This window comes from Hylobates moloch, unplaced genomic scaffold, assembly GCF_009828535.3.
Source record: "Hylobates moloch isolate HMO894 unplaced genomic scaffold, HMol_V3 SCAFFOLD_14, whole genome shotgun sequence".
Lineage (NCBI taxonomy): Eukaryota > Metazoa > Chordata > Mammalia > Primates > Hylobatidae > Hylobates > Hylobates moloch.
In genome coordinates, this window is record NW_026652289.1 from 50,014,977 (window position 1) to 50,042,294 (window position 27,318).

The 27,318-nt window shown below is 53.6% G+C and overlaps 1 protein-coding gene across 1 annotated transcript; it reads left to right on the forward strand.

Annotated features, from left to right (window-relative positions):
• LOC116481565 (A disintegrin and metalloproteinase with thrombospondin motifs 7-like) lies at window positions 1-27,318 on the forward strand. Its single transcript, XM_058427195.1, has 9 exons — window positions 1-70; window positions 3,352-3,633; window positions 14,425-14,780; window positions 16,868-17,033; window positions 18,195-18,391; window positions 24,279-24,362; window positions 24,708-24,832; window positions 25,701-25,850; window positions 27,171-27,318. Exons 1-9 carry the CDS (start codon window positions 1-3, stop codon window positions 27,316-27,318), a joined length of 1,578 nt encoding a protein of 525 aa, XP_058283178.1.

The following is a 27,318-nucleotide window of genomic DNA, read 5'->3' on the forward strand; positions in this document are numbered from 1 at the left end:
ATGGCAAAGGGTGATCCGGGGAAACTTAGAGGTCGGGGGGACGTTCTGGAAGGGGTGACGTACAGCCTAGGTCTGAAAGGACAAGTCTCAGGGACATCAAGTTTATGCCCATCTTTTATTTATTTTTTATTTTTTGAGACTGAGTCTCGCTCTGTCACTGGCTGGAGTGCAGTGGCAGGATCTCAGCTCAGAGTAACCTCTGCTTTCCTGGTTCAAGCAATTCTCCTGCCTCAGCCTCCTGAGTAGCTGGGATTACAGGCATCTGTCCGCCACCACGCCCAGCTAATTTTTTTTGCATTTTTATTAGAGAAGGGGTTTCACCATGTTGGCCAGGTTGGTCTCGAACTCCTGACCTCAAGTGATCCGCCCTCCTTGGCCTCCCAAAGTGCTGGGATTACAGGTGTGAGCCACTGCGCCTGACCAGTGTCCAGCTTTTTAAGATTTATTTTTATTTCTAGAGACAGGGTCTCTCATTCTCTCGCCTAGGCTGGAGTGCAGTGGTGTGATCAGAGCTCACTGCAGCCTCTATCTCCTGGGTTCAAGGGATCCTCCCTCCACATTCTCCTGAGCAGGTAGGACAACAGGCATGCATCCCGTGCCTGGCTCACATCTTCTCCCTTTCACCTTCACATGACTGGCTCCTTTTTGTCATTCTGGTATCACAGCTTAAATGTCACCTTTTTAGGAAGGCCTTCCCTGACCACCCCATGGAAAGTAGACTCTCTAGTCACTTCCAGTTTTATTTTCTTCAAAGCACCTCTCTGTAGCTGGTCTTGTTTATATGGTGGTCTGAATTGTTTATCCATCTGTCTATTTGCTTGCTGTCCATGGCCTCCTCCAGAGTGGGAGCTCCAGGGAACAGAGACCTTGTCCATCTGTTCACAGCTGTGTCCCCAGTGCCCTGGATCTGCAGTGCATACTTGATCTTATGGAGTGAAGAAGAGATGTGCCAGGTGATGAGGGCAGAGTGGAGACATGTGAACGGGGAGGGTGTCTCTACAATGCACTGCGCAGGTCAAGGTGGAGAAGGAATTTGGCTTTGACACCAAGATGGGGATGGACAAGAGGCTTAGCCTGAGGTACAAATGGGAAAAGGGGGAATCTAGACAACCTTGAGGGAGAAGTTTGACTAAGACAGGGAGCACATATGTGGGGTGGGAACTAGAGGGGACACCCAGTCCATGGAGGGGTATTATCAGTACTTTTTTTTTTTGAGACAGGGCCTCACTTTGTTGCACAGGCTGGAATGCAGTGGTGTGATCTTGGCTACTGCTCATGGGTGGGGCCGGGCCTGGCCCAGCCTCAACCTCCTGGACTCAAGTGATCCTCCCACCTCAGACCCCCAGGTAGCTGGGATCACAGGCATACGCCACCATGCTGGGCTAATTTTTAATTTTTTTATAGAGACGGTGTTTCACTATGTTGCCTAGGCTGGTCCCAAACTCGGGGCTCAAGTGACCCTCCCACCTCGGCCTCCCAAAGTGTTGGGATTATAGGTGTGAGGCACCTTGCCTGTTTTTTGTTTGTTTGCTTGTTTTTCCCTAGAGACAGTGTCTCAGTATGTCTCCCAGACTGGCCTGGAACTTCTGGGTTCAAGTAATCCTCGCTCCTCAGCCTCCTGAGTATCACTGGGACTATAGGCCTGTGCCACTGTGCCCAGCTATTATCAGTATCTTTAATAGGAGGAAGACAAGAATGTTTTTAGACTCACAGTCACCAGCCCAAGGAGACCGAGGAAAGCGGGGGACACCTGGAGCAGGACCTTTGAGGAGACAGGAGGGGAGGGAGCCACAGAGCCCTGGTGGAAGCATTGTCTCTGACTGCTGGAGGGCACCTGTTTCACTGTGTCCAGATGGACGGAGAAGTGAGTGGGTGCCAGCTACAAAGGCTCATTGTATGCAGTGTGCATGGTAGGATGTGGTGGTCTGAATTGTCCCTGTCACTGAGCAGCAAGATCAGCTGGTGTAAGCAGTGGGGAAGAAATGGAAGGTGGTTGGGTAGGGGCCAGGAGTCAAGCAGTGGATGTAGCTAGGGAGGGAAGTAGGTGAAGCCAGGAGGGGCTGGTAGGTGGGGAGAAGAGGAAGGTATCAAGGGACTGGAGGAAGAGTAATACATAGTGGGATTGTGAAGGTGGAAAGGACTGCAGGGTCGAGTCTGAGAAAGGGGCACCTGAGCTTCGGATTTCCAAGACGGAGCAGTTCTGAGGGCTGACACAGCCCAGGCTGTGGCCCTGAGACCTGATGGCTGAGGTGGAGTGAAGGTCATTGGAGATGAGGTAGAGGAAGTAAGTGACCCTGTGCTACACGAATTCCCTAGAGGACAGACAGGTTGAGGGTGGAGAGGAAGACAGACGTGAGCTTCCAGCAATTGAAGGAAAGGACCCAGGAGATTGGACAATGAGGAGGTGTGCGGGCCTCAGAGGGCAGGGGGCACACAAAGACTAACCAAGGGGAGGAAGCTGACCGCAAGCGCCCTGAGGACAAGACGGGCGTCCTCGGGACAGGGCCATGTTTAGTGACGGCAGAAGGGAGAGAGGAAGCTCCTGGGAGCACAGGTGGAAGGGGAGCCGGAAGCCAGAGCCAGGGCTGGGGCCACGAAGGACAGACAGCCGGTGTTAGGGGCGGAGGCTGGCCTGGGATGTGAGGCTGGGGTTGGCCGGCCTCCAGGCTCCTCGGGGGCCCCTGCTGAAAGTCTGTGGGCGCCGGCCTGGGCGAAGCCGCGGTCCCCCGCCTGTGGGCTCAACTCTGCGCTCTGTTTCAAGCAAACGTACTAGGAGAGGAGTCAGGAGACGAGGAACTGCGGGGCCCCACCTCGCGCGGGCAACCGCTGTCCGTCCAGGGAGGGCCCAGGCCTGTCTCCGCAGATAGCTTTGAAGCAGGGCCCCCGCTGCCCCTCTGTGTGACCCTGGACCCTCGCGAGGCCTCCCGTGTCCCCTTTTGAGGGGCTGCCCTGCTTGGCCTGGGGAACACAGCGAAGGGCACCTCGTGGAGCCCAGTTTAGGGACAACACATTAATTCTGGAAATTCCAGATTCTTTGGAGGGGGCCTCAACCGGCCGGGGTCGGGAAGGCCTGGCCGGGCTCCGCCGGCAGGGGGCGCTCGGGACAGTGGGGCGAGGGGGGCGGACATCCGTTGCGGGGCGCTGTCTGCGCGGGGCCCGGCCAGCCCTTGAGGCGAGCGCGGCCTGCGGGGCGGATGAGGCCGGGGCCGGCGGGGGCGGGGCGGGGCCGGGGGCGGGGGAAGGAGTCCGAGGGGCGGGGCGGGGGCCGGCAGTCGCCCTCCCTCACCCTCCCTCCCTTTCTTTCTTTCTTTCTCTCCTTCTCGCTCTCTTGTCTTTTCTTTGCCTCTGCAGCCGGCCAAGGGGGCGGGCCCTGCAGCCTTTGTTGCCCGCGGACCGAGCGCAGCCGAACGGAGTCGGGGCCGGGTCGCCGGGAGCTGCACGCGGGCCGGGCATGTCCTGAGCCGGACCTGGGACCAGGCAGCGACCGGACGGGACGGACAAGAGCGTGCGCACGGGGTCACCCGGTCCCTGCCATGCCCGGCGGCCCGAGTCCCCGCAGCCCCGCGCCGTTGCTGCGCGCCCTCCTCTTGCTTCTCTGCGCTCTGGCTCCCGGCGCCCCCGGACCCGCACCAGGTGGGTGTCCGCCCCTCCCCGGCCAGCCGGCCCTGCCACCCCTCCCCGCTCCCCCAGTCTCGTTTTAGTCCCTCCTCACCTTTGTGGACCCCGCGCCGGCCCCGCTGTGCCTGGAGTTGGTCGCGTCTTCCGCTCCCCTGGTATTAGGGGACAGTGGTCGGGGTCGGGCCGGCCGGGGAGCGAAGCCGCGCCTCTGGGGAAACTTCCTCAGCCCCTGATTCAGTTACTGACACTGCCTGTCGCCTGGAATAAACCCCTTCTGCTCTTCGGGCTCCGGTTTCCCCACCTCGGGTGCAGCAACGTGCCTCGCTCCCGGGAGAGCTCTCGTCCGAGTGGGCTGGACGGAGCGCGGTTTACCCACTGAGGATTTGGTTTCTCACACTCCTTAGCGGGGCTCGCCTGGAAAGCGGGCTGGCCGGGACACTGCCGGCGAGGGCGCCAGGTCGCAGGTCTCCGCGGGACCCCGCCGCCCCCCCCCAGCTCCCGCCCACTGCATCTGGGCTGCTGGCGCGGCCCCTGGCGGCTCGGGGGGCCGGGTCTTGCGCGGTCCTTGCACTTCCTGCCTCTCCCTTCCCCAAGTGTGAAGACGCCGGGAGTGGAGCGGGGAGCAGGAGCTTCTTTTCCCGGCCATGGGTTAACTCTCCCCGCCCCGCCGGGCCGGCCTCCGACGAGCCTCTGGCCTGCGTCCAGACTCTTGTTTGGCGGCGACCTGCCGGGCGGCCGCGCTGCTGGCGCGTCCGACGCAGCCGGCCTGGGAACTCAGTAACCGAGGATGTAGGAGACCCCAGGCCCGGTGCTCAGGGAGCTCCCAGTCAGGGGAGCCAGTGGATAGTGGGGAGAGTCCTGCAATAGAGCCGATCGGCAGGCTTTGTAGGAGAGGAGGGGCTTGAGGTTGGAGAGACTGGAAGCGTGGATGGATTCTGGATGGGCTGGAAGGGCGTGGAGGGAGTGGGGCCCTCCCCTGGGGAGCATCAGTCGGGGGACTGGATTAGGGTTGCTTGCTGGGATGGGGTCGACCTGCCTCCCCACTGGAGGGATTGTGACTAGAAGGTAGTCTGGGCGGGAAGGATGGGGACATTTACTTTTGATCTCAGAGGTTTGGGAAGCCGTTGAGGGGAGCAGCTGATGAAAGCAGTGTTTTGGGAAGATTTGGTCTAGCAGCCATGTGCAGAGGGCAGAGGGAGCGAACATTTAATGAGCACCTACTGTGTGCCAGCCTCGCGGGTTCTTATTTCTCATCATCTCCACAACAACCCTGCAAAGCAAGTGATGGAAAGTCCTTTTATGGACCAGCAAACAGGCTCAGAATAGAGCGACCTGTGGGGTTGGACTCCTGAGCTTCCTGAATGAGGCTTGTGTTTTCCACTGTCCAGAGCTGGGGGCTGAGGAGGATGAACCGGACGATGGGAATGAGAGAGCAGGAAAATGCTTCCCTCAGGACTTGGGTCCTGGCCCCCTGGAAGCTGTGGGAAGAGTTGGGTGCGGTCAACCTCGTGGGATTCTTTTGAGAATTAAATGAGATACTGAATATGTCAGTTGCTCAGACAGGACACAGTGACTACAATGTAGTGGTCATTATTTTTATTAATCTGCCGGGCCGACCCAGGACTCCCCAGATGACCTGGACTTGCTGTTTGGGGGTGGAGGCAGGCCAGGCACTCTCCCCTACCTAACCTGGGCACAAACACTCCAAGGGTGGAGTCTGTCTCTAGTGTTCCCATAGATACAGAGCATGGGGTCCTCCCCATTCTGCACTCCCTCAGGATTGGTGACTCTGAGGCTGCTGGCCTGTTTGTCATTTTCTTTGGAGCCCAGGACCTAAGCCTGGGGCTCCTCCTACTGCTGAATGTTACCTTAAGACCAAAGGGCTCATCCTGGGCTCACTTTTAGGAAAATATATCCCTTTTCCCCACTTGTGACTAAACCAGGCACCTGCTAGGGTTTCTGAGGCTGGAGCCCAGTCATGTCTCTTCCTCATGCTGTATGGCACATGTGAACCCTGTGTGCATGTTTCTGTGCATACCAGGACTCACAGAGGAGGGCATTCACATACCATCCCCCACCCTGCCGGTTATTTTTCCTCCTTGGCATGAGCTGTGGGTCATTTGGAGGGCTGGATTGTAACTCAGGTTCTTGATAGGGAGGTGAGGGTAAACACCATCTTGGCATTTCTTTGGTAGAAGCTCCAAAGTGACAGTTCTGTCACCCAGGGGAGATATTAAAAGTATTTAACACCCAGTGTGGCAGGAGTTTGGTCCAATTAGAACATACCTCCTGACTTGGCAGAATAGATTTGGCCATGAATCTCTGGCAATCCTCCTGAATGGTGCCTGTTGCCATCCTACTGTCACTTGAGCTCTGCAGGCTCAGCTTTGATGCAAGCACATAACCGTTCGAGACTGGAACCTGCAATTACTCCTTGCTGGCACTGGGTGGTGCTAGTTTCAGCCACCAACATCTCTACTGGGGTCAACTAGGCTACAGTGAAAGTTACTTATTTTTAAACATACCCCTGCACTCTTTAAAAATATTTTAATGGCAAAACAATACAAGTTCACTATAAAAAAAAAATGCTGGCGGGGTGCAGTGGCTCATGCCTGTAATCCCAGCACTTTGGGAGGCTGAGGCTGGCGGATCACTTGAGGCCAGGAGTTCGAAACCAGCCTGGCCAACATGGTGAAACTCCGTCTCTATTAAAATACAAAAATTAGCTGGGCGTGGTGGTGCATGCCTGTAATCCCAGCTCCTCAGAAGGCTGGGGCATGAGAATTGCTTGAACCCAGGAGGCAGAGGTTGCGGTGGGCCGAGATCGTACCACTGCATTCCAGCCTGGGTGACACAGGGAGACTCTTGTCCCAAAAAAAAAAAATCTGAACAAAACAAGAAAAAAATTATTGCAATAAAAGTGGCAACATCCTGTAAGTCTATTCTTTTCTTATTTATTGAAAAACATGGCCGGGCGCGGTGGCTCACGCTTGTAATCCCAGCACTTTGGGAGGCCGAGGCGGGTGGATCACGAGGTCAGGAGATCGAGACCACGGTGAAACCCCATCATTAGCCGGGTGTGGTGGCGGGCCTGTAGTCCCAGTACTCGGAGAGGGTGAGGCAGAAGAAGGCTGAACCGGAGGGATTGCGCCACTGCACTCCAGCCTGGGCGACAGAGCGAGACTCCGTCTCAAAAAAAAAAAAAAAAAAGAAAAACATGTTTTAGACCGGACACAGTGATTCACACCTGTAATTCCAGCACTTTGGGAGGCCAAGGTAGGCAGATCGTTTGAGCCCAGGAATTCAAGACCAGCCTGGGCAGCATAATGAGACCCTATTTCTACAAAAAAATTAAAAAATTATCCAGGCCTGGTAGTCCACGCCTGTAGTCCCAGCTACTTGGGAGGCTGAGGTGGGAGGATTGCATGAGCCCAGGAGGTCAAGGCTGCAGTAAACCACGATTGCATCACTGCACGCCAGCCTGGGAGACAGGGTGAGACCCTGTCTCAAAAAAAAAAAAAAAAAAAGAAAAGAAATAAATAAAAACATGTTTTTTGTTTTGTTTTGTTTGTTTTTAAGCCATTAGGCAAACAGATAAAATAACAAGTGTTTAAAAGAAAATGCTAAGTATACTTTAGAAGTTCTCTTGCTAATTTTCAATCATAACTTAGCTCACATTTGCTATGTGCAAGCTATTGTTGTAAGCACTTACATACTAACTCATTTAATTCTTACACAACCAAAGAGAGCAGCTGTAATTATTATCATCCCCATTTTACAGATGGAGAAACACATTCTGAGCGGTTGAGTAATTTACCCATGGTCTCACAGATATGGGTAGCAGAGCTGGGATTCAAACACAGCCTGTCTGGCTCTAGAGCTCACTAATCCGAATGCTTTTTACCTGCAGCATAGCTCTACTTAGCCCTGTCCACATTTTTGAACTTAATAGGATGCTTCTTTGTAACTCATCTGGAATTTCTGTCTTGCAATATTTGCCCAGGATCTACAGCAGATATTCTCAACAGGACTGTACATCCCCTGGGGCATGGGTCCTTCCCCAGAGACACTTTATTTTTTTTAAGCTTTTGGGGCCTTTTCTCCCCAGTGGTTGATTCCTCAGTTACATACCTGCTTCCGTTTCCCAACCACATGCATTTGAGGACAAAACTTGCCTAAAAGAGTGTCATGTACTTCCTCTAGTTGAGAACTTTAGAGCTGGTTGGCATCAGTGCCCCTCGACCCTCAACTCATCTTTAGCTGCCTTGGCTGGGATTGTCCTTGCTCTGGGAACCAACGTTAATACTCACTTAAAACAAGTCTTGGAGGGTGGGCATGGTGGCTTATGCCTGAAATCCCAGTACTTTGGGAGGCCGAGGCAGGTGGATCATCTGAGGTCAGGAGTTTGAAACCAGCCTGGCCAACATGGCAAAACCCCATCTCTACTAAAAATACAAAAATTATCTGGGCGTGGTGGCTCGCACCTGTAATTACAGCTACTTGGGAGGCTGAGGCAGGAGAATTGCTTGAAACCAGCAGCCAGAGGTTGCAGTGAGCCAAGATTGTGCAATTGTACTCCAGCCTCGGGGACAAGAACGAAACTCTCTCTCAAAAAAACAAAAACAAAAACAAAAACAAAACAAAAACAAGCCTTGGAGTTGTAGCCTCCACTAACTGTGATCCTTGGGAAAGTTAGGAAATCCCCCACTGGGAGTGAACCTGGGAAGCAGTTCTTCCCTATCTCTGTCATTGTCGTCTCCTTGACCTGGGCTCCCCTCCTTATGTTTTCTGGCCTGGATTCTCCAAGCAGATGAGGAAACAAACCCAGGGATATGCAGTGACTCAGATTATACAACTATTAAGTGGCCCACTTGGGCCTGCCCTGGGTCTTGTTACTTTCAAAGCCCATGCTCTATAGTGCATTATTTTGTCCCTCCATTGCCTCCCATTTTACAAAACACATGCCTGGACCAAGATTAAACTTGTTGCCCATTCTTACTTCTGGCTTTTCCCCACTTCTCGGAGAGTTTACCACACAGTGCCCCTACCACCAAGAGGCCCTCCTTGTCTTCACTGTTGAATTAACATATATTAAGGGACATCTCAAATGCATCCTCCTTGATGAATCTTTTCTTCATTCCAATGCATCCATAAGGTGTCATCCTCTCCCCTTGCTTGGACCTTGTCAGCACTGTGCCAGAGTGGAGGTCTTGGGTCTACTACACCCATTTTTCTGTTGTGTTTTTTGTTTTTTTTTTTGTTTTTTGTTTTTTTTGGGGGGGGAGTCATTCTTGCTCTGTCATCCAGGCTGGAGTACAGTGGTACAATTTCTGCTCACTGCAACCTCTGCCTCCCAGGCTCAAGTGATCCTCCCACCTCAGCCTCTGGAGTAGCTGAGACTAAAGGCATACACCACCACGCCTGGCTAATTTTTGTATTTTTTGTAGAGATGGGATTTCACCATGTTGCCTAGGCTGGTCTCGAACTCAACTCAAGCAATCTGCCCTCCTCAGTCTTCCAAAATGCTGCGATTACAGGTGTGAGCCACTGGGTCCGGCCATTTCTCCATTTGAAGGCAAGGATGGTGTCTTACCCACTTTCCTGGACTTTGGAGCACCTAGTGCCCCCTCACAGTTAGTAGCCAAGGGTCACATACCGAATGCCATGGAGTAGGCAGGTAACGTAAATGAGCAAACAAGGTGGGTAGGGAGACAGATTTTTCCTGAAACATGGGGCTTCTTGGCCCATCTCTTGTTTTCCCACTTTTGTTAGAGACTCAGTTCTTTACTGAGTGAAAGGAAACACAAGCATGATGGGAAAGGGAGCCTACTTGCAGCCACAGTACTGGGAATGAACAGGGAGTGGTGGGGACTGAGGACTGGGGAGCATAGGCCCTTCCTAAAGGGAACTCACTGCTCCACCCCAGCCACTTCTGCCAGGGAGCAATTTAAGCCTGACATGGATGGATGATAAGACTTTTCAAGAAAAGCTGAAAATTGAGATTTTTGTACAAGATCATGTGATTCTTAAACATTGGCAATTGACTAAAACATTTTTCAATATTTGTGTCAGCCAAAACAAACCAAAAAATCAATAACTGATCGACACAAGCAAATCTACACGCTGTGGTTGAGGAGTTGTAGTCCCATATGCCCTTATTAGGATGTCAGAGCAAGAAGTCGCCTTAAATCATCCAGTCCAGTGGCTTCTGAATGCCAGCCTCTGAATTGGCTAGATCAGAATCCCTGAGAAGGTCTAGAAAAATACAGAAAATACACATTCTAGGGCCCCCAGAGCCCTGGATCTGTGGAACCAGAATCTCTGGGCTGGGTCCTGGGCATCTGCAGTTTTTCAGAGCTCTCCAGGTACTGCTGATGACCAGCCAGGTTCACTCCCAGTGGGGGATTATCCTAACTTTCCTGAGGATCACAGTTCCCGGAGGCTCTTGGTAAAAACATAGCTTCCTAGTCACTAGTCCTAGTTTCCTGGAAATGCTGATTTAGTGAGTCTGGGATGGGGCCTGGGAATTTTTTTTAAGAAACTTCTCTGTGAGGTCTGGAAAATCCTTGCACTAGTGGCCCGCGGAAGCTCAATGATGGGGAAGATTAGCTCAGCACGTTGCCCCAGCCTACCCAGTCTCTTGACTCTCAGAAAAAGCTCTTTGAGGCCGGCATTGCTGGGGCGGTTGTGAGCAGAGGGAGATGCTCTCAGCAGGGGCACAGCACTGGCATGTGCAGGGCACTCTACGTGCAGTTTGGCAGAGGACAGACTGGAGGGCAAGTTTGGTTTCCGCAGCCTGCTGGGATGGAGCTTCGGGCTGGGCAGCAGCAGAAGGAACCCTGGTGGGATGTCAGCAGGGCACTCAGGCATTCATGCGAGCCTGAAGAGTCTATTGTCGTGAACAGCCAGGATCCTGGGAGCTGGGTATAAACTCAATCCAGAAACTCCAGATTGCCAAGTTCCCTAACTGTGCTCTTTAGAGCCTGGGAACTGTAGAGAGGGAAAAGGCGGGGGGAAGCATGGATGCCGAGGCTCCCCCAACCCCCGGCACATGAGATTTCTTTTGAGACTAGACCTGGTGGCCAAAGAGATTTGAGAAACGTGATCTAATTCAACTCTTTCACATTAATGATGGGGAAACTGAGGCCCAGCAAGGGATGGACTGTTGAGAATACAGAGCAATGTTACTGAAGAGACTGAAACCATTTGGGGGACTGGAGTCCCAGTCTCAGCACTGCCACTCTCACTGTCACTGTGTGGCTCTAGGCCAGTCTCTCCACCTCTCTGAGCCTCCCTTTGCTCTCTCACCTAGGAAGCAGTCTGGACATCCTACTGCAGGTGTCCTAACCTGGGGTCCACAGCCTAAGGGACTATGAACTGAGGGGATCCATGAACTTGAATGGGAAAATATTACATATTTACTTTTTGTAACCTCTCAACGAAATTTAGCATTTCCCTCAATTATGAATATTATTAGCAAATCCCAACAGCACCTGTGGTTTTGTTACCAATACAGCAAACCAAATATTTTTCTATCTCATTACAGTTGTTGCACGTATCTTGAAATAAGGTTTACGTTCATCACTACTTCAAAATTTCCGTAGTTGCTGGGCACAGTGGCTCATGCCTGTAGTCCCAGCACTTTTGGAGGCTGAGGTAAGTGGATCACTAGAGGCCAGGAGTTCAAGACCAGCCTTGCCAACATGGCAAAACCCAGTCTCTACTAAAAATACAAAAACTCGCTGGGTGTGGTGGCATGCACCTGTAGTCCCAGCTACTTGAAAGGCTAAGAGACAAGAATTGCTTGAACCTGGGAGGCAGAGGTTGCAGTGAGCCAAGATTGAGCTACTGCACTGCACCCTGGGTGACAGAGAGAGACTCTGTCTCAAAAAAAAAAAAAAAAAGACCATAGTTGTTAAATTTGCCACAAAATCTTGTTTAAAGTATAATTCCACACCCTACTTTTTAAATTATTTTTTTGTTTTGTTACATTTTGTTTTTGAGATAATGTCTCACTCTGTCACCCAGGCTGGAGTGCAATGGCGCCATCATGGCTCACTGCAGCCTCGACCTCCTGGGCTCAAGAGAGCCTCCCACCTCAGCATTCCAAGCAGCTGGGACTGCGGGTGTGCACCATCATGCCTGGCTAATTTTTTTTTTTTTTTGTAGCGACAAGTTCCCATTATGTTGCCCAGTTGGTCTTGAACTCCTAGGCTCAAGAGATCCTCCCACCTCATTCTTCCAAAGTTCTGGGACTACAGGTATGAACGACTATGCCTGGCCTTAAATTATTTTGATAACTGTATTTCAATCAGTTTCCTTGGTACTCCTGCATATTTTATTTTATTTATTTTTTTTTTGTGGCAGGGTCTCACTCTGTTGCCCAGGCTGGAGTGCAGTGATGTGATCTCGGCTCACTACAACCTCCACCTCCCGGGTTCAAGCGATTCTCCTGCCTCAGTCTCCTGAGTAGCTGGGATTACAGGCATGCGCCACCAAGCCTGGCTAATTTTTGCATGTTTAGTAGAGGTGGGGTTTCACTATGTTGGCCAGGCTGGTCTCAAACTCCTGAGCTCAAGTGATTCGCTGCCTCGGCCTCCCAAAGTGCTAGTATTACAGGCGTGAGCCACTGTGCCCAACCACTCCTGTGTATTTTATTTTACGCATTTCAAAACATTGTTCTGAGGAGAAGGAGTTTGTGGCAAAAAAGAGTAAGAATCCAGGCCTTACTAGGAAATCCAGGAGGACAGAGCAACAGAGAGGGGTTTTTACACTGCAAGGGCCTGAGCAGAGGTCTGCCAATTTTTTCCATCCCTGGAACCTTTCTTTAAATGAATTCTTCCATGTGAAAGAAAGAAACCAGAGCTACCCTGTTGAAGTGGTGGTTAGGGGCCAGGGAGCCCCAATGGGGTGGTCTTTCTCTGTCTCCCCAATCCAGGAGGCCTGGAGACACTTGCAGAATGCTCACCACCTGAGAGCACATTTTTAAATCCATCAGGCTAATAATAGTCATAACAATCATAATTGCCATCATATTCAACCAGTGGCTCAGGCACTGCTAAAGGGAGTAGCTCACCAGGTTTAATCCTCACGACAGCATCGAGAGTGTAAGTTCTGTGGTTATCCGCATTCTACAGAGTCATTCAACAAATACCAAAAAAGGACTAAGTTCTGGACACTTCCTCTGACACTTAAATCTTCAACAAAGAATATAAAGGGCCAAGTGTGGTGGCTCACACCTGTAATCCCAACAATTTAGGAGGCTGAGGTGGGAGGATTGCTTGAGGCCAGGGGTTCGAGACCAGCCTGGGCAACATAGCAAAACTCCCATCTCTACAAAAAAAAAAAATTATCCAGGGCCAGCCTCGGTGCCTCACACCTGTAATCCCAGCACTATGGGAGGCTGAGGTAGAAGGATCACTTGAGCCTAGGAGTTTGTTTGAGACCAGCCTGGGTAACATAGTGAGATCCCATCTCTATTAAAAAAATTAAAAATAAAAAAAAAATTAGCCAAGTGTGGTGGCACCCACCTGTAGTCCCAGCTACTTGGGAGGCTGAGATGGGAGGATGGCTCGAGCTCAGGAGTTGGAGGCTGCAGTGAGCTATGATTGCCCACCTGCACTCCTGTCTGGGTGACAGAGCAAGACCCCATTTCAAAAAAAAAGGGGGAGTGGCAAAAAATATAGACTCTTGCCTTCCTAGACTACACTGGGAGGGAAGGGAGAAAACAAATAAATAGAAAAAATAATGAAAATGCTAAGTGATATGGTATGTCAGAAGTGCTATGGGGAAAAATAAAGCAAGGAAGGGGGATAGAGAGAGCCAGGGAATTGCAATTTTAAAATAAAGTCATTAGAGGAGGCCTCATTGAGAAGGAGACATTTGAGCAAGAACCCAAAAGTGAATGGTTTAGCCACGTGGAAAACAGAGAGAAGAGTGTTCCAGGTGTAGGGAACAACAATGCAAAATCCTGAAGCAGGACATGTCTGGCCTGTGGAGGAACTGCAAGGAGGCCAGTGGGTGGAGTGGAGGGAACTAAGGCGGTGTAGCTGGAAATGAGATTGGAGAGGTTACCTTGCCTAGGGCCTCACGCAGGCCAGAACTTTATCTTTTGCTGTGAGATGGGCGCCATTGCAGGATTTTCAGCAGAGTAAGACGATGATCGCGCTGGTTTTGAATGAATCTTTCTGGCTGCTTTCCCTTCGTGAAAACACGAGGGGAGGGGCACCTGGGGTAGGCAATAGTGAAAACAGAGAGACCTGTTAAGAAGTTACCGCAGCAATCCAGGCCGGGCGCAGTGGCTGACGCCTGTAATTGCTACACTTTAGGAGGCTGAGGCGAGCATATCACCTGAGTTCAGGAGTTTGAGACCAGCCTGGCCAACATGGTGAAATCCTGTGTCTGCTAAAAATACAAAAAATAGCTGGGCGTGGTCGCGTGTGCGTGTAGTCCCAGCTACTCCTGAGGCAGGAGAATCGTTTGAACCCAGGAGGCGGAGGTTGCAGTGAGCTGAGATCGCGCCACGCACTCCAGCCCGGGCGACAGAGCGAGACTATCTCAAAACAAACAAACAACCCAAAACACAAACAACAACAACAACACAAAAGAAGTTACTGCAACGATCCAGATGGAGAAACTGAGGCACGGAAAGATGAAATAGCAGAGTTAGTAGATAGCCCAGCGAGGATTTGAATCCATATACTCTGACTCCAGCAGCCCCCTCTTGGCCGCTCCCTTCTGGTCCCCGGCCACCAGCAAAGATCCGGGTCTGCCCTGGGCCTAGGGGTTGTGGTTCTCTCCCTGCAGGACGTGCAACCGAGGGCCGGGCAGCACTGGACATCGTGCACCCGGTTCGCGTCGACGCAGGGGGCTCCTTCCTGTCCTACGAGCTGTGGCCCCGCGCACTGCGCAAGCGGGATGTGTCTGTGCGCCGAGACGCGCCCGCCTTCTACGAGCTACAATACCGCGGGCGCGAGCTGCGCTTCAACCTGACCGCCAATCAGCACCTGCTGGCGCCCGGCTTTGTGAGCGAGACGCGGCGGCGCGGCGGCCTGGGTCGCGCGCACATCCGGGCCCACAGCCCGGCCTGCCACCTGCTTGGCGAGGTGCAGGACCCTGAGCTCGAGGGTGGCCTGGCGGCCATCAGCGCCTGCGACGGCCTGGTGAGTGCGCTGGGACATGTATACTTGGGGCAGTCTCGGGTGGTGGGATGTGGATATTGGCTCTAGCCTTGCCACGCACTTGTCTGGTGGCTTTGCCCAGTACACTTTTTCTCTGCCAGCCTCGGTATTCACGCCTGTAAAGTGGGAGTGACAACGCAGGCCTCGTTGATCTCTAGGACAACGGTTCTCAAAGTTTAATGTGAAAGCCGGGTGGTGGTGCACCTGTAGTCCCAGCTATTTGGGAGGCTGAGGCGAAAGGATCACTTGAGCCCAGGAGTTCAAGGATGTAGGGTGTGATGATTGCGCTTAGCTGGAGACACAGCCAGATCCTAGGCACTCTCAAAAAAAGAAAAAAAAAAAAAGAAAAAGAAAAAGAAAAAAAAGTTTAATATGAGCTCAAATCACCTGCAGGCCCTGTTTAAACAGAATTTTTGCAGGATAGGTCTGGGATAGCGCCCAAACACTTGGATTTCTGAAAACGTCTCAGGTAATATTGAAGATGCAGGTCCAGAGATCCCATTTTGAGAACCTCCGTTTGACTGGACTAAGTAACTGAAAAAGCAGTTGACTTCTCTTCCTTGGGGCATCAGTTATGACTGTTCCTTCATAGGTCCCTTTAGGCTGCTCTTCTCTAGGAAAGCCACCCCTCACCCTGTAGCCATTCTGCAGGGTGTGGTGAGGAACCCCTTTCAGCCCCTCTGCTTGGATCAGAACTCCGGGAAAAGCAGGCCTCAGCTTCCTGGCTTCCTCTGGCTGAAGGGTGGTGCTGGCTACTGCCTGCAGCCCTAATTGCTCCCTGATTGGGTGCTGATTAGAGCAGCTTCCACTCCAGGCAGAGTAGGGCCCCTTTCTGTTCGTGTTCAGGTGACCAGCCCCACTCTCCCAGCTCTGGAGGGTGGGGGTTTGAGAGGAGTAGGGGATGTGTGCACACTCTCAGTGTCCACTGTTCCCAGGAGGCCCTCAGCTTAGATCGCTCAGGCAAAAACCATGGGCTGTGGCCGCACAGGGCCTAATGACAGGGCAGCCCACAACACAAGCTGTACAACGTCTGGACCTTTGAAGGCCCATCTGCCCTGCACAGTATTCTCATTTATGGAGCCTGTGCCTGTCCCTTAATGTACAATTGATCTTGTTGAGCCTGTGCAGCAGCTGTGCACATGGGGCATCATTCCCATTTCACAGATGAGGAAACAGGCTCAGAGGGGAACTTGCCCAGGGTCACCTAGTCATTCAGTGAGTGGTGGGCGGGAGGGGGGTACTCCGCATTCATACCCAGGTCTCCAGACCCAAGAGCTGATGCACTCTCCAGCCCTCCCTCCAGGCTCCCTGGTCCTGTGTGACCCAAGGGGCAGAATTGGTGCCTATGAGGGGAAGTCCGAGGGACATAAAACCTTCTTCCCTGTTGGAGCCCTGAGCTTCCTCAGGAGGTAGTGGACATCAAAGATGCTTCCCAGGGCCCCTCCCCTCCCTGGACTCTGAATGCTGGTGGACATGTCCAAGACACTCCTGCCAGCTTCCCTTCTCTGGGCAGTCCTGGGCCCAGAGAACAGGGTGTCCTGGTGGCCGTGGGCATCTCCTCCGCTCGGGTGTGGGTGTGGATGCTTTGGGAGTGATTCATTGCCTTAGGGAGATAGAGGGAAGGTCAGAAGCACTGGCCAGCTGGGAGGGAGCACAGTGCTGGAAATGGCTGGCATGCAGAAGAGATGGAGAATAGCCTAGAGGGCTGGGCAGAAGCTGCCCCGCTCAGGATGGCTGTCTGGGACTAAGACACCGTTTTGTCAGATTTGGATGTAGACACATTTCCCTCTCCTAATGGGGTGGGTGTGTGGGGCAGCATCCCCAGGGATGGATGCTTCTGAGCTCCGCTTTGAAGGTTTGGCTTTGTGTGAAATGGCAGAGAAGGGCTTTCCAGATGGAGGCTACAGAGTGAGCAAAGGCCCAGCAGGAGGAAAGTGCAGTGTGTCCGTGGGCAGTCACAGGTGGTGTGGACAGTGGGGGCTCAGCTGAGCAGGATGGGTCTCTGCGACATCCAAGAAGAGCAGCTGAGGGCCAGCCCTCCCTGTGTGACCCTGGTGCTTCTTCCCCAGAAAGGTGTGTTCCAGCTCTCCAACGAGGACTACTTCATTGAGCCCCTGGATGGTGCCCCGGCCCGGCCTGGCCACGCCCAGCCCCATGTGGTGTACAAGCGTCAGGCCCCAGAGAGGCTGGCACAGCGGGGTGATTCCAGTGCTCCAAGCACCTGTGGAGTGCAAGGTATGCTCTTCTGCTCCCAGTTCTTGGGTGGGTGCTGGGCCTGGGGACATGAATGGGCCTTTCTAGAAGCCCCCCTTTAACATCCCCATGCCCAGTGCCCCTTAGACCAGAGGAGACAGACAGACAGATGGATACATCACCATAGCCTGTGCCCTTAATTGTGCCACAAGACTGTGTCCTCTGCCTTTCGGGCCTGCCGCAGTCAATCCCCTAGACTGACCTCCCTCGCTCCATCTCACCTACTTCTCCCACGTTGGGGCTCAGCCTCCCTCTGCTCCCTACCCCCCACAGCCTATGGTACCTGGCTCTGCCAGCCGTTCTTCCTCCAGTGCCCAGGCCGGGTGAGCTGTGCCCAGCTCCAACAGGGCCACTAGCCAGGAACTTCCCTCCTCCCACCACCCTGCTCCCACCCTAGAATAACTAACCTCTATTACTGGGACCTGGAGTGTGGTACCCAGTGCCTCCTCTGCAGAGCAGCAGTAGTGCCGGCCAGTCCAGGTGAGGAGCTGCCTGCTAAGGGTTGCTGGGGTTTGGGAAATGCTTGGCTGGCAAGCCAATCTCAGGCTGCCCACAGCTGTGTTACTCCATTTGCTGGAGCACATATCCACAGAGGCATGCTTCTTGGCCTCAGTTTCCCCAGCTTCATAGATGTGCTTTCTCTTCTGATCTGGAGCAGCCTGGGTCAGAGGAGCAGGCCCAGTAGGGCAAGCTGGGCTGGGTCTTGGCCAGCCTCCCCAGGCTGGGGTTTAGAGGGTGGGGTCAGCCTGTGTTGGGATGCACTAACCCCCCAGGGTGGGAGGAAGTGACATGGGGAGATAGGGGCCCAGTTGCCAGTTTTGTCAGGCCCAGGAGTTCCCCTCCCATGGACACAGTACTTTACTGTGTTTATATCCGCCATTTCATTTGCCCTTTGAGGTCCCCCTGTGAGGCAACTTATTCCTATTTTTAGTCAGGGAATCTCAAGATCAGAGAAGGAAAGCGACCAGGCAGAGCCACACAGCACAGATCTGGGGCAGAGCCAAGAGGGGAATTCAGGCCCCTCGCCTCTGATCTCTGTGTGGTTCCCAGTGCCCCAGAGAGAGCTCACTGAGGAGAGGCCCTGGAGACGTGTGCCCTGGGCCTGTCCACTGGCAGCTAACCCCACCCCATCTGGGCCTCCAGTGTACCTGGAGCTGGAGCCTCGACGGGAACGTTGGGAGCAGCGGCAGCAGTGGCGGCGGCCACGGCTGAGGCGTCTACACCAGCGGTCGGTCAGCAAAGAGAAGTGGGTGGAGACCCTGGTGGTAGCGGATGCCAAAATGGTGGAGTACCATGGACAGCCGCAGGTTGAGAGCTATGTGCTGACCATCATGAACATGGTGAGTCTGTGTGGGCCAGGAGCGGGTGGCGGGGATGGTGTTGGGGGGTGGGGTGCAAAGAGTGGGTGCAGGGCAGGAAGGCTGTCAGGCTGGACCCCAGACCCAGGTCCAGGCCCCGAGTAGGAAGAAGGGTATCCAAGCTCCTGAGGCCAGGAAGGGGTGAGGGTTTTGGCAGCTAGTCACTATGAGAGAGCCTGGGCAGAGGGCTGCTGTGGGGACACCATAGGGTGTCATGCCACTAGGAGGGGGAGCAGGAGTGGGAAACTGAGGCAGCCACAACCTTGTGCTTGCCTGGGGGGCTTGTAGACTAGTTGGTTTATTCATGCTTCCCTGCACAGATACTTCCCTCCTTTGTGTCAGACCTGTGCTAGATGCTGGAAACACAGAAATGCCTGATCAGACCACACTCTGCCTGAGACATCAGCACACATTACAGTTAGAAGAATCTGTGCAGTTCTGTGGTCACTAGCTGGCAGCCTTGGGCAAGTCACTTGCCCTATCTGAGTCTCAGCCTGCTCATCTGTGAACTGGGCATGACGACAGTATCTTGTGGGGTGGGCAAACTGCTCTTGACCCCACATGATGGATGAGATATCAGAGGCCTTGAGAGGGCGAGTGACTTGCCCAGGTCACACAACCAGGCAGGGCAGAGCCAGATGGGAGCTCAGGTGTCCTAAGTCCCACTGGGGGCACTGTGGCTGATTGCAGCTAGTGATTCCTGGAGCCGACTACAGCAGAGCTGCCACTCCCTGCTTCTGCCCTGTGGGTGCCGGTGGAGGCCTCAGGCTCCAAGCTGCTTCCTGCAGCCCCTGGGAGGAAAGATCTCTGCCCCTGGCATTCTTAGCAGCCACCTGGTGGGCAGGCCACCATATAACCCTGTTTCTCTCCTGGGCTGGGTGGTTGGGGGCAAGGTAAGTGTGTGTGCTGTGAACAGGATGATATCTAAAGGAGCCCTGGGGCCAGGATCCTATGCTGCTGCTTCCCCCTGCCAGCCCCTCACCTCCTGCAACCCTAAAGGAAGTACCCTCTGAGATCATCCAGTGTCTGGCCCCCTAGTTTATCGCTGTGAAACCTGAGGCTCAGAGAGAGGAAGGGGCTGCGTCCTGGGCTGTTATCTCTACCTGCTGGCCACCACGTCCCCACTACTTGAGTCCTCATCAGCGAGTGCAGCTCTGGGCCAGTTCTTCCCTCACTGGGACACCCTCATTGGCTCCCTGTTCCATATGGAATAAAAGTCACAGCCTTCTGCCTGGCATTTGAGGCCTTGAAGGCCCAGATCAAGCCTCATCTGCCCAGGGAGGGGAGCCACTAACAGCCAGGGTTCAGCAGGGCTATTGGTGGACAGCAGGGCCCAGCCCCTGGGCTATAGGGGTGGAGCAAGGGGCAAGGCCAAGTTCTCAGGCCCTGAGGTTCCCTCCTTCTCATTCTCAGCACTTTGGGGGCTCAGCCTGAAAGACCCAGGAGGCTGGCTGGAGCCACTGATGGTTGACTGGGTTCATTTCACCCCCACTTTTCTGAGTATCCCCTATGCTTCAGATTCTGGGCAGAGTAAGACACACCCGACTGGGTGTTGTGGTTCATGGTTATAATCCCAGCACTTTGAGAGGCCGAGGTGGGCAGATCACTTGAGGTCAGGAGTTGGAGACCAGCCTGGCCAACATGGTGAAACCCCATTTCTACCAAAATACAAAAAATAGTTGGGTGTGGTTGTGCATACCTGTAGTCCTAGCCACTTGGGAGGCTGAGGTGGGAGGACTGCTTGAGCCTGGAAGGCAAAGGTTGCAGTGAGCTGAGATTGTGCCACTGCACTCCCGCCTAGGTGACAGAGCGAGACTCCGTCTCAAAAAAAACAAAAACAAAAACAAAAAAAGACCTGCCCAGCCCAACAGGTCCCCCATAACTTAACCTGGGTGACAGGATTCAGGTGTTTTTGCCCCAGGGCCTGGCCCCTTCCTGGCTGCCTTGCCCTGGCTCATGAGACCCACGCATTCACTTGGTAAGCCCCATCCTTGGGGAGAGGGTGGGACTGGTTCTCACACTCACCTGCTCTGACAATATCAAGCTTTTCTGAGCTGGTGAGCCTAGCATTGGTCAGGACAGGATGGGGGCACCTGTGAGCCTGACAGTGCTGGACCCCCTAGGAGGCTGCAGGGATGGCAGGGACATGGGAACCCATATGGCCAGCCTCTGAGGAAGGCTGGACTGTGGAGCCATGGCCTGAGGCCCTAGTGGGTTAGGGCTGGAGCCTTGTGAATATCTGTCTACCTTTTGTCCAGTGTTCAACACCCACCACCTCATCTAAGCCTCACCCCCATTTTATTATTTATTTACTTATTTAGAGATGGAGTTTCACTCTTGTCACCCAGGCTGGAGTGCAATGGCACGATCTCGGCTCACTGCCACCTCCGCCTCCTGGGTTTAAGTGATTCTCCTGCCTCAGTCTCCCGAGTAGTTGGGATTACAGGCGTGCCCCAGCATGCCTTGCTAGTTTTTGTATTTTTAGTAGAGAGGGGGTTTCACCACATTGGCCAGGCTATTCTGCCCGCCTCATCCTCCCAAAGTGCTGGTATTACAGGCGTGAGCCACCACTCCCGGCCCTCATCCCCATTTTCAGGTTGAGGGAACAAAGATTCAGAGAGGTCAAGGGGCTCGCTCAAGGTCACGCAGCTAGTAAGTTGTACAGCTGGGACTGGAGCTCAGGTCTGTCTGTCTCCAAAGCCCCATTCTGTCCCCTGTGCCCCTTAACCTGCCCTGGAGAGGGGCAGCTGGGAAGCCATGGTGGCCAGGGTGGGCCAGAAGGATGGGGAACAAATGTTCCCTCGGGATCAGATGTTTATTTAAGACTGATTTGTTGAGAGCCATCGCTCTACCTGGGATAAGGTAATGGATGTGGAAGAGCACGATCCTACACTTGGGGACTCTGTCTCATTGTAGCATTTCCCAAGGAATATTTCAGGGAGTGTGTTCCAAAGAATGCCAGTAGTGCACTGTGGAAAAAAGATGCTGCTGTTGAATAAGTTTGGCCACACAGGGTTAAAAAAAGTAAAACGGGCCAGGCATGGTGGTGCACACCTGTAGTCCCAGCTACTTGAGGGGCTGAGGTGGGAGGATTGCATGAGCCCAGGAGGTCGAGGCTGCAGCGGCTACAGTGAGCCGAGATCATGCAACTGCACTCCATCTTGGGTGACAAAGTGAGACTCTGTCTCAAAAGAAAAAAACGGTAAAACAGACTTCGTTACTACAGGACTTCTCAGAACCTTCAAAGTAAATATGCATTGAGAATCCCCAACAGAATAGGCAGGCAGCATTCCCCAAATTTAGGAAATAAGCAGGGGCTTTGAAGCAGCGAAACCTGGGTTCTGAGCCCAGCTTTACCCTCTCTTTGAGCTTCAGTTACTTCATTTGTAAAACAAGGATAATTGTGCCTACCTTAGAAGTAAGAAGATTAAATGAGATAATGCCTGCTAAGCCCCCAGCACAGGGACTGTACATGTTAAGCTCGATCAAGGTTGGCTGTGGCTATTTTTTTGGCTGCTGCAGTATCTGACCCACAGCCACCTTCAGGACAGCCTCATCTTTCTTTACCAATGCTACTACCTACAGACCCCAATTTATCAGTGTTCCCCCCATGCTAGACTCAGACCTGAGTCCTAGAGCTTGGGTGGGTCTGTCCCAAGGATAGCAAGACAGGTTCCTTTTCACCCCATTTTCTTTCTTCTTTCTCTCTCTCTCTTTCTCTCTTTCTTTCTTTTGGAGATGGAGTCTTGCTCTCTCACCCAGGTCAGAGTGCAGTGGCACAATCTCAGCTCACTGCAGCCTCTGCCTCCCTGGGTTCCAGAGATTCTCCTGCCTCAGCCTCCCTGGGGGCTGGGATTACAGGCATGCGCCACTATGCCGAGCTAATTTTTGTATTTTTAGTAGAGACGGGTTTCACCATTTGGCCAGGCTGGTCTCGAACTCCTGACCTCAGGTGATCCACCCGCCTTGGCCTCCCAAAGTGTTGGGACTACAGGCATGAGCCACCACACCCAGCCTCCACTGTTTATTTTTAATGAGATAATACATTGGAAATACTGAGCAAGTACCCAAGGCACATTCATTCATTCAACAAATACATCTTGAGTGCCCATCATGTGCCAGGTACAAGATGTGTCACTGGGGCTGTAAGAGGAAGTTCACATAGACCTGGACCCTGTCCTCATGGAGCTTGTGGTCCTTTGAGGGAGACAGACATTAGTTAATGAAACCATTACCTTGTTGCCTATGAAGGAGCAATGGAGGGAGGTGCTAGGAAGGACAAGTTCATAGTGCTTTGGGAATGTTAGATCAAATAAAAGCTCCCCAAAGGACATGACGAAGGGTTGAGGGCAGGAGAGACGATAGGAGGTAACTTGGGGAATACAGGTGGGAAGATGTTCCAGGCTGAGGCCACAGCATCTGCAAAGGCCCTGTGTTAGGAAGAATCATGGGATTCTAAGAGAAAGACAGAGTGGTTGGAGCCAGAGAGTGAGAGGCAGGCAAAGGGAGGTCAGAGAGGAAGGCAGGGACCAGATCCAAGAGGCCTGTTGGCTAGGCTGGGGACTTCTGTCCTTTTCCTGGACAGTGAAGAGCCACTTACTGCTTTAGGCAAGGGCATGTCATGATGGGGTTTGCATTTCAAAGATCGATGGTGGAGCCACTAGGCTGCAGGTGGTCTGGAGGGGCCACAGAATATGGGGACACTCGTAGGAGACCTCAACAACTGAGCAGACAAAATGATGATGGCAACCTGGATGAGGCAGTGGTGTTGGAGATGGAGAGAAGAGACAGAGTCAGGCAAAACTTGGGAGGCAAAATTGGTTGGTTGTATTGGAGAAAGGTGGTTCAGGGCTCCCGGGCTTCCAGCCTGTGTGTGGAGGTGATGGTGGCACATGATATTGCTGTTTATCTTCCCCATTTCTGACCTTGGGTTCTGAGAGTGTCATTCATCCCCATAATCAGGGGCTTTGGTGCCCTCTTAACAGTGTTTGTTTGGTCCCTTCCTATTTGAATATTCTTTTTCTTGATGCATTGCTAGAAGCCAACTCACAACTGGCCTGTTCTGCCATCCCTGCCCTCTGGGAACCTGCCAGCTGTCCCCAGTCATGGGCTGGCCTCTTTTTTGTTCTGAGGGAGTTTTAAAAGAGCAGATGGCTTTCCCCACCCATTTCCCCTCACCTTGGCTTATCTTCCATCTTTGGGGATAGCCCCGTATCCTGGGGCTCAGTAGGGAGCCCCATGTAGACATGGGGACTCTGATAGATGTGCACACCTGCCTCCTTGGCCCCATGGCTGTCAGCCCCGGGAGATGGAATAGCAGAGCAGTGGGGAGGCTCCATAGGCCCGTGCCTACCCTCACTCTACCCTCTGGGCCCTGCCCAGGTCTATGCCTGTTTGGAGGGTGCACTCCTGGATGCTGATCCTGGCATCCCCAGGTCAGGAGGGCATTGCTGTCATAGCCCGGTGGCAGCTGGAGGACTAGGGCCCTGAGACAGGCCAAGAAACCAGCATTTGGAGGTCTAAGCTGCCGTCGCTTGTGCTGGGTGGGCATGGAGTTGGTACTTGGAAGCAGATCCCAAACTGATGCTCAGGAGAGGCTGCAACTCTGGGAAGGGGCCTTGGAGGCCTGTTGTCCTCTCTAGGTTCTGCTGCTGCCGCATTGGGGCAGTGTGTGTGAGGCGTGGGGACACTCATGCATTGGTGTACATGCATCGCCTGTCCACTGTGCAGCCTGTGTGCACCAGTGTGAGTGTCCCTGTGTGTGAGCATGGGTGTGCATTGCCCTGGGTGGGCGGGTGGGTTGGGGTGGGCATTGGCTGCTTGTATCCTTCATCCTGGTGACAGCCTGACCCTCCCATCTCTTGGGCAGGTGGCTGGCCTGTTTCATGACCCCAGCATTGGGAACCCCATCCACATCACCATTGTGCGCCTGGTCCTGCTGGAAGATGAGGAGGTGAGCGGTCATGTGGTCCCACGCTGCCCAGCAATGGCTTCGGCTGCCAGAGCCCTCCTGCCCCATGACCTGTGCTGCTCTGTATGGAAGGCCACAGTGAAGGCCTCCTTGGCCTGGACCCTGTCCCCTGCCACCCCCTGGTTCCTGACTGACCCTCTCTCAGGTCCCAAGTCCCCTGCAGGAGGTTCCTACAGGAGGGGTGGTCAGGCTGGAAGCTGGACTGGTGCCTGCGGGCCTCCCACTGCCCTGCTGGGCCTCTGTCTCCTGCCTTTGTATGAGGGAGAATTGGGCCTGACCTTCTTGGAACTCAGGGGAGGCATGAGCAGTCACTCTCTCTGCCCCCAGGAGGACCTAAAGATCACGCACCATGCAGACAACACCCTGAAGAGCTTCTGCAAGTGGCAGAAAAGCATCAACATGAAGGGAGACGCCCACCCCCTGCACCACGACACCGCCATCCTGCTCACCAGGTACCACCAGCTGCAGGAGGGTGGGAGCCTGCATCTCGTGGAGGTGCTTCCCCGCTCTGCGGAAGAAGCCCTGGTGGAGGAGGGGGCCGTGCTGTCAGGGAGCCCCATTGAGGAGAGTTTGCTCACCTTTGGCCCAAGGCTGGATTCTGTCCTCACTTGGGGAGGTCTTTTTATTTTGAAATAATTGTAGATTTTCATGCTATTGTCAGAAATAACAGAGAGAGGGCCTGTATGGCTTTCATCCTTTTCCCCCAGTGGTAACATCTTGCATGACTAGAGCACAGTATCCCAACCAGGAAACTGACACTGATACCATCCACAGACTTACTCAGATCTCATCAGTTCCACATGTACTTCCCTTTGTGTGTGTGTGTGTGTGTGTGTGTGTGTGTGTGTGTGTGTGTGTATTCAGTTCTTTGCAGTTTCATCACTGTGGGTTCACCTACCCACCACCACAGTCTAGATACAGATCTGTCCCATCAGAAGGATGTCTCGTGCTACCCATTTATAGTCACAGCCACCTTCCTGCCTCCTCACCTAACCTCCGGCAACTGCTGATCTGTCCAGAGGCAGTTATTTTCCCTCTGCTGGACTCTGGCAGCGTCTGTCAGCACCCCTGCTGGATAGTAACCAAAATTATTCTGTGCAGGTCTGTGCTCCCCAGGGCCAAAGAGATGCCCAGCGGGTTGTGTGTGAATGAGAGCATCTGCTTCCCAAGCGGCCACTGTGCTGGCCTCATGTCATAGAATGGTGGGAGGGACATCCTTTTCGCTTGGGATCAATTCGGGGGGTCCCTTCCCTGGCCTTAGCTCAGGTGGGCCTGGCACTGGGCCAGGTTAGCCTGAAGGCCGCTTCTTTGCCTGTGCAGGAAGGACCTGTGTGCAGCCATGAACCGGCCCTGTGAGACCCTGGGCCTGTCCCACGTGGCGGGCATGTGCCAGCCGCACCGCAGCTGCAGCATCAACGAGGACACGGGCCTGCCGCTGGCCTTCACTGTAGCCCACGAGCTTGGGCACAGGTACTGTGCCTGCCCCCATTGCTACACTGAGAGCTGAGCTTCACCCTCGCAGCCTGGGGGTACCAAGTATCCAGCCTGTGGGTCACAAAGTCCAGGGGAAAGGAAGCTCTCTGGAAAAGGAGCCTCGACTGTCTGGCCATGTGCTGCCCCTGCACTGTACCCTCCCCACAACCAGGCTGCCTCCCTGTAAAGCAGGAGGGAGGCCTGCCTGGGCATCTCTAGGACTGGCCTGGAGGGAGTCTTATTTAAAGGGGAGTTGTGATGGGCCAGAAAGTCATTGTAGGTCTTTGGCTGTCCCTCCCCATTGCCCTCAGTGCTGTATTTTTTACTCTCGATCCCCGTCCCTGTTCCTGTTTGCTCTGTGGCCTGGGCCAGTGCCTGCCCTCTCTGGGCCTCTGTGTGCTTCCCATAGATTGAGGGGTTTGGATTCAGTGATGTCCAAGTCTCCCTCCATCTGACACTGCTGCCTGAGGCTCCTGTCTTCACAGGCCTCCAGCCACCTATGCCTGGGCTGTTGAGCTGGCGAATATGGCAGCATCTTAGATTGTCCAGCAAGCCATCAAAGGCAGGCTCCCAGAGGGTTCTGTGGGTCAGAGCTATTGGGGTCATCCATTCAGACGTCCGGGTTTCGTGGGTGATGGCCGTGCCTGCAGGACCTTGAAGCTGCTTATGGCTGCAGAAGGAACAGCCTGCCACAGTACTGCAATTTCCTGGCTGTGTTACCCTGGCTAGTTCCTTAGACTCTCTGAGCCTCCCTGTGGGTAATAATGAGAACTGAGTGAGATTGTGTTTCTGAAAAGTGCTTAGCATGGCCCCTGGCACATAGTAGATGCTCAGGAAATAATTTTTCTCGTGTCCTTCCCAAGGATGGTCTCTGGAGACCTTTTCTGTGATATAGCAGCTCAGATCCCTTAACTCAAGTGCACAGCCTTGGGACAAGGACCTGTGAGTGGGAACCGCTGTCAAACTGTTCTTGAGGCCAGTGAGCTTGCAGGGGCCATCATGGGCCCACATCTGTGCCACCTGATTTGCCATTGCTGGCCGGCCCCCAGGCAGGGGCAGGGCTGCTCTGGTTCCCTGGCTCTCATTTCAGGCTGGAGCAGGAGCCCTTGGCATACTAGCTGTCATACCCTCATTTTACATTCAGGAAACTGAGGCTCAGAGAGGGGAATGTGACTTTCTGTGGCCATTGGGTGTGGCCATTGGGTGGCAGAACCAGCCCTGGGAACTAGGACTGTGCACCTCGTGGGTGTCCAGGGGAGGGCAGGCTGGCAGCCTCCCGCCGGCTCACCCGCCCCTGGGGCCTGTGCTCTCACACAGTTTTGGCATTCAGCATGACGGAAGCGGCAATGACTGTGAGCCCGTTGGGAAACGACCTTTCATCATGTCTCCACAGCTCCTGTACGACGCCGCTCCCCTCACCTGGTCCCGCTGCAGCCGCCAGTACATCACCAGGTTCCTTGAGTAA

Coding starts and splice junctions, on each gene's coding strand:
- LOC116481565 (XM_058427195.1), top strand. CDS start 1: ATGGCAAAGGGTGATCCGGGGAAACTTAGAGGTCGGGGGGACGTTCTG. Junction 14,781..16,867: donor TCAGCGCCTGCGACGGCCTG/GTGAGTGCGCTG, acceptor CTTCTTCCCCAG/AAAGGTGTGTTCCAGCTCTC. Junction 25,851..27,170: donor GCCCACGAGCTTGGGCACAG/GTACTGTGCCTG, acceptor GCTCTCACACAG/TTTTGGCATTCAGCATGACG.